Here is a 10,918-nt window from a genome sequence, read left to right on the forward strand (position 1 = left end):
TGGTGTGCTTGTTTCTTATGCAACACATTTATCAAAATTACACTTTAAATCATAAAAAACACAAATTTGTCAATTGTTCCCTTTATGTACAACTGGATAACAGACTTGTGTACAGGTAGCAAGAGTGGATAACTTTGTATAGTTAGCACATTTTGGATTTAGGGCATAACAGCATGGGTCTACCGACTCAGCAAATATTTTTCTTTCATACGGCTGATGAAGATGCAGACCAACAACTACAATTTCACATTCAGGTGGTCAAGCCAGTCAACTGCGTCAGGAGTAGCGGAGTGTGTCATCACCGCTGTGATGTCTCCTTCTTATTTGTGGATCAGGCATTGCGTCATTATACGTTATACGGTCTGTTCTGGATGACCACGAGTTTTTTATTTTCCATTTGCATCAGCTATCTGCAATTGTCATGGTTTGCACAGTAGATGCAGTTTAGGGTGGACCATGAGCTTCGTGGGAGATTAAACTCAGGGATCTTCTGTGTTCGGTCTTCCACAAGGTGTTGTTTGTGGCTTATATTGAATAACATTCAACTCTTACAAATAATTCCATAAGAGCAAACATTACTGGTTTTGTAAAGTCACAATACCAGTGGCAATTGGCATACAAACTTGGCTTGGACTACCCTTCCTCCCCGATTAATAATATAATTTAGTTAAATTTTGACTTAAAACTTTCTTGACTCCAGGAATTCATTCTATGGTTTTCGGTTAAGTCACGTCGATAGAAAAAAATTATAACAATAAAATAATAAAAATAAAGTGAATAAAAAAGAATATTCAGATGACGACCACTTGTGTTGCGATCGAAACGTCGTGATATTTGTATAATTTTTTAGTCACTTTATTTATTATTATTATTTCTATCTACGTGACTTTACCGAAAGAACCATAGACTATAATTTACAGTTCTTTGTCAATCCACTGCTAGATGAAGGCCTCCACATGCCATGTCAGTCATGGAAGCCGTTTTTATCATACTTCACCATGCTGGTCAGCACAGGTTGAAGGCAGGTCAGAATCGGTTCAGATATCACTCACAAATTATGCTAGTTGCGGCTGAGAATCAAATTCAGGTCATTAGGTTCATAGCACAATGCACGAACCACTGCATCGCTGCTAGGATAACTCGGCCTAAGCTCATCCGAAAACGTATTTATACACTTACATTTATAAAACTTTGAGGTAATTCAGCAAATGGCTTTTAATATTTATTTTACAATTCATAAGTTACAATTTATCATGTGGGGTATCATCTGCTTTGTCTTGTACAGTGCTGAGATCTTTGATTCAAGGTGCTTTATAAATAAATAAAACCTAGTACCTGGTGCAGTGTGTTACCATGAGCACAGAAATGTGTGAGTGGTGCTAGTACAACAAACCCAATTCTTTAGCATTCTGGCCTGTGTATTTGCCATGAACAGCACCGTCTCTGCCAGCCTACGAAGCGAGATGTAGCCCGTCCATGCCCTTGCATTTGTGTGCGTGTGTGATCAAGACCACCAGAAGGACACAGAGAAGCTGTGGCTGAGTGAATTTACATAGTGCCAGTGCTTGCGAGGAATGAAGAGTGCATCTCCGGGGGACAGCACCACCTCCTGGAACGGGGCCTCGGTGAAGCGGGGAAACTGACACGTGTCGGGCCTAAGCACGTCCACCTGGGACACGACGACAGTAGGAGGGGGAGACAGATGATAGTAAACATTGACCATCACAACAGGCAATGTTCACAGTCTGTGGGTGATATAGCACAATTCCTCGCTGTAACAAGCTTCCACCGTCAACATCATCGACAGACAAAACAGTGTGATGTGCCAGTGTTTGTACCTGACTGGTATTGTTCAGCAGGTGTGATGGATGAGGGTACAGCTTGTCAGTGTGTTCTGGAGAGTAGAGGCGCACATACTTCTGTCCAAATACCTTTATACCCACATTAATGAACACGCACACATACACACGGTCACGTAATTAAAAAGCTAAATGCACGTTACAGCCCTGATTCATGTGTTTACGAACGTTCTTTGTCGTTCAGTTTTGCAAAAAGTATGCAAATATCTCTACTACCGATTTTTATGTTGACAATCGAATCAACCTGTTAATAATTTGTGCCAAATATGCATACACAGCAATGTAGTAGAGACAACACAACAAGGATGTACACATATTTTGTAAGGTCATAAAATAAGTCAGTGTCCCTGCTCCAGCAAGCAATGGAATGCCAGTTAACTATGTTGTCATATCATTGTGGGTAATAAACTCACAACGTATCTATTGTGAGACAAATGGCTTCTCGCTTCTACCAATAGGAGGCAGCAAAGTGACACTCAAAACAGAGAGCATTGCACCGTGTGGCTAACGCAGAAAGTTGACCGAGTTCTAAAGTTGTTCTGTTTTTCCAGTCGCTCTGTTCTGTTAAGCTATATCATCCAGCTCTGACCCGTGACTTCTTGTCAGTCAGCTAATGCAAACTCCAGAAGATTCAAATGTGACTTAGTGGTGAATGAAGAATATTGTTGTGCCAAGGTTGGCACTAGTGCCTTGAGGATGTCACACTACCATTTGTGGTGTAGATGGTTGTTATTATAGCAATTCAAAGTGCCTCTGGGTGAACACACACTTGTGTACCTGCACCAGAATGTTGTGCTGCGGGTCATGGTGTAAAGGGCTTTCCGTGCCACCAGGGCCGAACCATGCATTGATCACGACCTCTTCGCTTCCCTCCTCTTCGTCATCTCCTCCCTCTCGTTCTGACACGCAGCAGTAGTCCGGAATAACAATATCATTTCTAAGATCTGGGATCTGCACAAGAAATATTAATGTAATCAGCACCACCATTACACCCTTGTAAACAAGCAGGTGTAACAACACAGCTCTCATAACATTTACTGGTACCACAACTGCGAACATCAGCTGTGCATTTGTATACATCTGGGTACGTTTTCTTGGTTCTTTCGGTAAAGTCACGTAGAAGGGAAGTAATAAAATAATAAAAATAAAACATAATAAAATCAAATAATCGGCTACAACGCAAGCAGCCGTCTTCAGGTGAAGAATGAGACACTGCCAAGCTAGGAGCTTATATATAAGCTGAGTTGGAGGTGGAAGAAGAAGAGAGCCTTAACAAAAGAATGTGCATATCAAGAGGAATTTAGCATATTCATGGGAAATGCGTAGGAGGTGGGCGGGGGGGTTTCAAAGTCATATTATGCCCATGTATTATGCAGGATCAGCAGCACCAAAGGGAGGGGGGTAGCATTAACAAAGGGAGGGCATGTTAATAGTATGTAGAAGCAATGAAACATGTGAATGGGAGAACGATGGCAGGAGACCCGCAATGGAGCAAATAATGCATTCCCTGTGGAGAACACAAGATACACAGTTAATGCCAGTGAGTGGACTGCGGTCTGAAAGTCACCATAAACGTGAACAACAATCAGTTAAGATCCGAAGTGGTTTATTACGTCCTTCCAATGATTGCTGAGCCAGAATCCATCTTCTCGGTTGAAATTGTCTCTGTGTTTGTATATGTGGATCGCCTCATGAACGAATCTCTCATGGTAGCCAGATGGCTTGCAGAGAACCTCTGTCTTGGAGAAGTCAATGTCATGTGAGCCTACTGAATTGTAACAGTGATCTGCTACGGCTGAGGTGTTTGTCCTACCGTGTTTCAGGTCTGCTTTATGTTCACGGATGCGGTCCGAGACATGTCGTTTGGTTTCTCCAATGTAACTGCTACCACAGAGGCAACTTAGTTTGTAGACGCCAGGGTACTGTATGTCTGGAACCACATCTTTTACAGACGGGACCAGATCACGGATTTTATGTACTGTGTTGAATCATACCTGATTACAAAATGAATCACAAAAAATGCAACATAAATGGAACACAAGCTGAAAAGTGCACAAATTAACATGGACAGGTACATGCCTAGAATTACTTTGATAGACAAGAATAGGAACGCACGGATTTGAGAACATACGCAAGTTGGTGTCTAATTCACATGCTTTAACTACCCAGGATTATAACCACGGTTGTTAAATGCAGTGAGCTGATGTCCTGTCTGGTTTTCTTAAACACATGCATGAACACTAAATATTATGCATATTTTTAAAACACATGCTTTTATTAGGCAGAGTTCAGCACGTGTTCATGCTACAATCATGTTTCCCGATGAAGTCCTTTCATTCAATTCCAATAATTTCATAGGAATTTCAAAAGTCCATTCTGAAAACATGTTTTGATCCTGGAATAGAATTCAAAAATACCCGCAACCAAACGTAACGATTTTATTTTAAACCATAACTAAAGGTTTTTATGTATTGTTCCCCATACCTGTTGCAGACGCACATATCCACTCAAGCGTATAAATACATACACATGGATGTCAGTATACAAGTGGGTACATGTACGTTCTTAAGTGTCCCACCTGATCAAACAGTTCATGTTGAGCCAGGTAACCCACTGTTGGTTGGGACTCCTGTGAAAAAAATAATATTATTCAATGCTATCTTTCAGCAGTTACTTTCACAACACTTGTTAATTTTGCAGATTAACTCATATGGGATCTGGGAATAGTGCACCACCTATCAACACACACCACCGATACGAGGAGTTCCACTGTATTTAACGGTTTACTGCATCATGTTTGCAAAACAGAGTAGCAGGTACACAGGCAAACGGGCTCAAGAAGGTAACAGTTACTATGGCGCATTGCTGGGGTGATGAGGTGATATGAAAGTGCCAATAAACCAATGACAAGGGAGTTCAGGGAAGGTCATGGATTAGTGCCAGATATGCCAATAACAGCAACTGTTCATGGAAGTAAGGTCAAACATATATAATGTATTTGTACAGACATAACATAATTTGTGATGTAACGATTATGATATGAACATGGTTATAAAGAATAATGCAATAAACATAGAGGATAATGGTTATAAATGACGTATGCTTTCGAGAAGCGAATCGTGATGAATGAAAGGAGATGGAGATGTTCATGACTGACGGTGGTGTAAATACTGGAGATTCAAACTTGATTTGGAGCTTTCGTGGCTGCAGGAATTACTCTTTGGTTCTTTCGGTAAAGTCATGTATAAAGAAAAAATAAATGAAATAATATCATACGACGTTTCGATTGCAACACAAGCAATCATCATCAGGTACAAATGAAAGAGAAAACAAACCTAGTACACTTAGAAATATAATGCAATGCAACACAGATTCGGCTAACATAACAGTCAACACCCTACCTGGTTGATTACATTCTTCCAAAGATTGCTAAATTTGAGAGAAAGACAAAACACAGACAAGGAGACACATAAGCAGAGAGAGATAACACAGAGAGAGACACACATAGGCACACAGAGAAACAACGCCTCTGTGTCGAGGCCTTAAATAGAGGGGACAAAGAGAGAGAGGGGGGGTAGAGAAATTAGCATGTCAATGAGAGATTTGGAGCTTTAGTGACTGCATGAAATACTAGAGCGACAACACGAGGACACACACATAGAGAGAGAAAACACACTTAATGCTGGAGATTCCTAATGGTCGCATATCATGTGCATTTGTACCGCATTAATGATGTACTTCTCCACAAACTCCTGCAGCGTCATGAGAGTCTGAGTCCAATGAGCGTCCGTGTAGCGCGAGCCAAGCTCCACTGGAACAGTTCGGCAACCGGCCATGCGCACTAGGTAACCCAAGCTGCACACACATCAATAAACAAAGAACCCATTTCGTCCAACAGAATGCAGGAAAAAGTGTCATTACATGTACAGCCCCTTTATCAATCCACTGCTGGATGAGGGCCTCTCCATGCCGTGCAGGCTAGGGGGATTATTTGGCCATACCTTACCCTGATTGTTTGTGTGGTGTGTGAAGATGGAGAGGATAGACAATGGAACAGACAAACAGTACAACAACTTATTTTCAGGACCACACTCTACTAAATACAAAGTTAGAATGGCTCGTGATGGGGATCATGGAGCCAAATTATTCAGCATAAAGACCAACAATACTCCACCTAGGTCAGTCCTGAGAGTGTCCGTCAATGGAGCATTCACCATAGATGCAAAGGTAATGTCACCATAGCATTAAGGTAATGATAGGGATTACAAATATATTCGGCTTCATCTTTGTGACAAGAGTTTGATTCACCACAAATAGAGGGGGGATTAAAAAGTTCACAGAATGCAGTATCAACTTGTAATGTAAACTCTTGGGTTTCTGGCTTATTTTAAACCAACACCTTGGCTTATTATTTGCTAATATCCTTTGTTTACATGTTTTTTTCTGCTGTTAAAGGTACATTGAAAGGGGCCATCAAGTAATTATGTATTTAAATAAAACAGAGCATTGAGTAATAAAATGTTTGTGTAGTGAGGGTGCTACCAAAAATTCGTAAACAAATGGTGGTTGTGTAAGCTCATGGTCCCCCTCATTATCCCGGAATAGGCAAATTAATTGATATGATAACAGCACTCACTCAACAGTCAGAGCCAAGCTACAAAATGTGAGAAAGGTAGGTGAGCAGTGACCTCCACTTGGTGAGGGCAGGCCAGTGGGAGACTGTGTCCTGCAGAAGTACGGGCTCAGCGGGCAGCAAGTGCAGTCGACGGAATGTGTCAATGGATGGGCACACGAGCTGCGGTACAGCCCGCTCAGGGGAGAGGCGGCACACCTAGACAAAGACACCCCGTGTAGCCTTAACAGACTGTTGGGGCAAGTGCTGTCAGCAAGCACCTATGAAGACCGGCACGGGACACGAGGGAGGGCTAGCCCGGCCGCCTTCATCTCCCAAGTGGCAATGTTTATACACTGCACCAGGTACTAATTTGAGGCCGAGTTGACCTAGGGGAGGCCTAGGACCGGTACAGATAATCGTCACTGGTGTTGGTCGTGTTGGCCGTGAGCGGGAATCGAACTCTGGTCGCCAGGTTCACACACACAAAAACAAATACCTCCCATTACCATTTGATATTTCTGATGTGGTCAGATTTCAAACGTAGCCTGTCTCGGCAGTTTCACAGTGCTCCAATGATAACACTACTGGTGCCAATATTCATACATCTGCACAATATTCGGCAGGGTTTTAAAACTTAAAGCCACACTAATGTATGGTGAAAATACATGTCCACAAAAGGACACATCTCCCCATAAAACATAATTCACACATCTTTCAAAACCAGGGTGATAACGTTCCCTAGGTGTACGTACCAAGTTTGGTGCACATGCAGGCCACAAGAGAGTAGATTCTCGTGTATCATGCGGCAGAGTCAGGTGCTAGGGTGTGTGCGCTAAACTGAACACAAGTTAACACAAGTAGTGGTAACCCCTAACTGTCGTAATTTGCGGTGTTTAAATTACTTGTCCCCTGAGCAGTCTGGCCTTTGACGCTTGTATATTTGGAGTTTGCATGTTTTCCCCGTGGATTTTTCTCCGGGTCCTCCGGTTTTTGGATCCACATTTAGAAATATGGCTGATATACATTTCCACATAATAATCCACTTCGTTGAGCTATCATTTGTGGCCAGGTCGCTTCTGAAAAGAGCTGTATAGCTCAGTGTGCCCTTACCTGGTCAAATAAAATTAGTTTTAAAATTTTACAGCAGTCAATACTTTCAACCAAGTGTGGCTACCTTTGCATCAGGGTGCTTGAGGTCACATGGCGCATCGTCTAACCGGTCATGGGACCTCTTAAGTCCAGTGAGACGTTTTTGCAGCACAGCAACCAGTCGCATGAGGATGTTATCGAGAATCGCCGCTCCCATGATCAGACCAAGGTCACAAAACCGCACAGCCTCCTGGGAAGATAAACAAATGGAGCATGCGGAAAATGGCATTATGATCTGATAAGTTATCCTGTGAGCCTCGTTCACCGTTAAGGTCATTCCCCAACTGTCCTGTCCCTCCTATTTGGTCCCACCCCGTCACCACATTCATTATTTGGTGATGCCGCATTGGTTGTAGCGGAAAGCGCAATAACAATGAAAAAACTCAACACGTTCGTCAACGTGTTTGGCTAATTTCGCTGACCTGCTGTCTCTCCTCCTATGTTGGCTCCACCAGTTCCTTTCTCGACCCTGCTTCTTCCCCACATTGGCCCCACCGCTTGATCTGCACCGTTTTACGATCTGCGCCAGGGTTTTCTGGCCTTTGTTGAAGGTTATATAATAGGTCCTCCACATGATAATTGTTTTTTTACCCTTCTATCTGGCAACAAAACTGACACCTTTTTTACAAGGAGTCATGTTTGCATAGACCACAATACCTGCAGTCATAATGCAAACAAAAAACATAACTCTGATAATGTGCACTGTCCTTGAAGTTGATTGGTCCACACCCGAGACAGCTTTCCTTAGAGCCTAGTCTCACATGGGTTGGACCAGATGATGCCAAAAGGCGCACAACTCAAAGACAATGCACCATCAGAGTATGAGAGCTCGGGGTAAGCATTTACACCATTGGAACCTCATTTGCCAGTAAAAAATATAATTGTTTTTTTACCCTTCTATCCGGAAACAAAACTGACACCTTTTTTTACAAGGAGTCATGTTTGCATAGACCACAATACCTGCAGTCATAATGCAAACAAAAAACATAACTCTGATAATGTGCACTGTCCTTGAAGTTAATCAACTTCAAGGACACACACCCGAGACAGCTTTCCTTAGAGCCTAGTCTCACATGGGTTGGCCAGATGACGCCAAAAGGCGCACAACTCAAAGACAATGCAGGTATTGTGGTCTATGCAAACATGACTCCTTGTAAAAAAAGGTGTCAGTTTTGTTGCCAGATAGAAGGGTAAAAAAAAAATTATCATATTTTTTACTGGCAAATGAGGTTCCAATGGTGTAAATGCTTACCCCGAGCTCTCATACTCTGATGGTGCATTGTCTTTTAGTTGTGTGCCTTTTGGCGTCATCTGGTCCAACCCATGTGAGACTAGGCTCTAAAGAAAGCTGTCTCGGGTGTGGACCAATCACCTTCAAGGACAGTGCACATTATCAGAGTTATGTTTTTTGCTTGCATTATGACTGCAGGTATTGTGGTCTATGCAAACATGACTCCTTGTAAAAAAAGGTGTCAGTTTTGTTGCCAGATAGAAGGGTAAAGAACCAATTATCATAGATGATACATGTATGCTGGACATGAGCAACTTCATACCTACCCTGAGGTTCTCTTCTTTCCCAGCCTTGACCTCACACAGAGCCGCTACGAGGGCGCTCAGTGCATAGAACCGTCGCCACTCCACACTCACGTCGCGCCAGCACGCAGAGTTGAGGCCCTCCCACGCCACGTCCAGTGCTGCCTTTGACATTTCTGGAGCAGGAAACACATTGACAGGGCCTTGGTGGGGTGAGTGTAATAGGTAACCCAGTCCCATCCATCACTCACCATTGTCTCCTCACCCTGCTTCCTCACCCTGTCCCCTCCATCGCTCACCATTGTCTCCTCACCCCTCACCCTGCTTCCTCAGCCAGTCTCCTTCATCACTCACCCTTGTCTCCTCACCCCTAACCCTGTCCCATCCATCACTCACCCTTGTCTCCTCACCCTGCTTCATCACCCTGTCCCCTCCATCACTCACCCTTGTCTCCTCACCCTACTTCCTCACCCTTTACCCTGTCCCCTCCATCACTCACCCTTGTCTCCTCACCCTGTCCCTTCCATCACTCACCCTTGTCTCCTCACCCCTCACCCTGTCCCCTCCACCACTCACCCTTGTCTCCTCGCCCTACTTCCTCACTCTGTCCCATCCATCAATCACCCTTGTCTCCTCACCCCTAACCTTATTTCCCCACCCTGTTCCCTCACTTAGGTCTCCTCCACCCCCCACCTCGTCTCCTCACCCCCGTCCCATCACCCCGTCTCACTGCTCACCCCGCGCCGTGTCTCCGCGCTGCGCTTCCACGGCTTCCCTCAGGAGCGCAGCCGCCGCGGCGGGGACCTCACTCGGGCAGAAGCTCAGCGCGAGGCTCTCGGCGCCGCGCGGCAGCAGCGCCGCCACGTCGGGCGGCAGCCCCGCCGCGAGCATTCCTCTCCTCGCTGTTGACACCTTCTTTCTCCCCTTCCCCAGTCAAAAGTTCCCCCCTTCCCCAGTGAAGCTCTCCCTTCCCCAGTGAGAGCGCTCCCTTTCCCCACTACCCTCCCCGAGGCGCCCGCGCGCTGTCTCCGTGTGCGCGCTTCTGGCGCACGCTACACCGCCGCAATAAAGTTTCAACTCGCCTCGGGTCACGTGACAGCAGAGAGGCTTGCCCATTGGCTCCACCAGGCGAGGGGGCTTTGCCGCCCCCGCCCCCGTTGTCAATAAAGTTGCAGCGGGGAGAGGTCCACGGGGTTCGGGGGTTGCCCGCCACGTGACCATGACCAGCCAATGGCGGAAACGCGCAGGCGGTTTCTACGCCCCGCCCGACGCGGTCAGCCAATAGGCAGGCGGCGATCGTGACGATTATCCCACGTGACGCGGCGATCCGACCAATGGTCGATAAAGTTACTCGCGGTACGAGCTCGTGACTGATTGGTCCCGCGCGACTCGGCGCTCAACCAATCAGCGCGCAGCCTCTGGGAAAGGCGGCGCTTTTGATAAAGTTGCCTGCTCTGGCGAAGGGCCATTGCCCGAAACGTCGCCAATTATGTTTTCGTTTTTACATTTCGTGGCACAGTGTTGCCGACCAGCGTGTTGACATTCTTTTATTGCCGCCTGTGCACCACTGCCAAGGCAGGATCACGACACTTGAGAGGGTTGCGGTTTACCCCTCGGCGATGGGGACGCGGGGTCGGCTCCACTCCGCCACCACCACCGGGCCCCCCTCTTCGTAGCCCCCCTTCTCGTAGCCCCCCCAGGTACCTCCTCCTCCCACTGCCCTCCCCAGGGCCGGCAGGGCGCAGGGCGTGCTGGGCGCAGC

The 10,918-nt window shown here is 45.6% G+C and overlaps 1 protein-coding gene across 4 annotated transcripts; it reads right to left on the reverse strand.

The window, feature by feature from the left end:
* Positions 1-65: 65 nt before the first annotated feature.
* KDM8 (lysine demethylase 8) lies at positions 66-10,139 on the reverse strand. 4 transcript variants are annotated; one of them, XM_078595826.1, is made up of 10 exons: positions 9,894-10,125; positions 9,181-9,332; positions 7,649-7,813; positions 6,548-6,690; positions 5,582-5,714; positions 5,044-5,085; positions 4,438-4,488; positions 2,637-2,810; positions 1,839-1,931; positions 66-1,669 (listed from the first exon to the last, which is right to left on the reverse strand). In XM_078595826.1, the coding sequence occupies exons 1-10, from the start codon at positions 10,045-10,047 to the stop codon at positions 1,505-1,507; spliced, it is 1,272 nt and encodes a 423-aa protein (XP_078451952.1). In that variant the 5' UTR covers positions 10,048-10,125; the 3' UTR covers positions 66-1,504. The 4 variants fall into 4 exon arrangements, with proteins under 4 accessions (XP_078451952.1, XP_078451954.1, XP_078451953.1 ...); XM_078595829.1 differs by having other exon boundaries at positions 1,537-1,669; positions 1,839-1,894; positions 9,894-10,139; XM_078595828.1 differs by lacking the exon at positions 1,839-1,931 and having other exon boundaries at positions 9,894-10,133.
* Positions 10,140-10,918: the final 779 nt, after the last annotated feature.

This window comes from Lampetra planeri, chromosome 7 (genome assembly GCF_965212315.1).
Source record: "Lampetra planeri chromosome 7, kcLamPlan1.2.h2, whole genome shotgun sequence".
Classification (NCBI taxonomy): domain Eukaryota; kingdom Metazoa; phylum Chordata; class Hyperoartia; order Petromyzontiformes; family Petromyzontidae; genus Lampetra; species Lampetra planeri.

Coding starts and splice junctions, on each gene's coding strand:
- KDM8 (XM_078595826.1), bottom strand. CDS start 10,047: ATGCTCGCGGCGGGGCTGCCGCCCGACGTGGCGGCGCTGCTGCCGCGC. Junction 5,086..5,581: donor AGAAGTACATCATTAATGCG/GTACAAATGCAC, acceptor CTTTACCGAAAG/AACCAAAGAGTAATTCCTGC. Junction 4,489..5,043: donor CCACGAAAGCTCCAAATCAA/GTTTGAATCTCC, acceptor TTTTTTTCACAG/GAGTCCCAACCAACAGTGGG.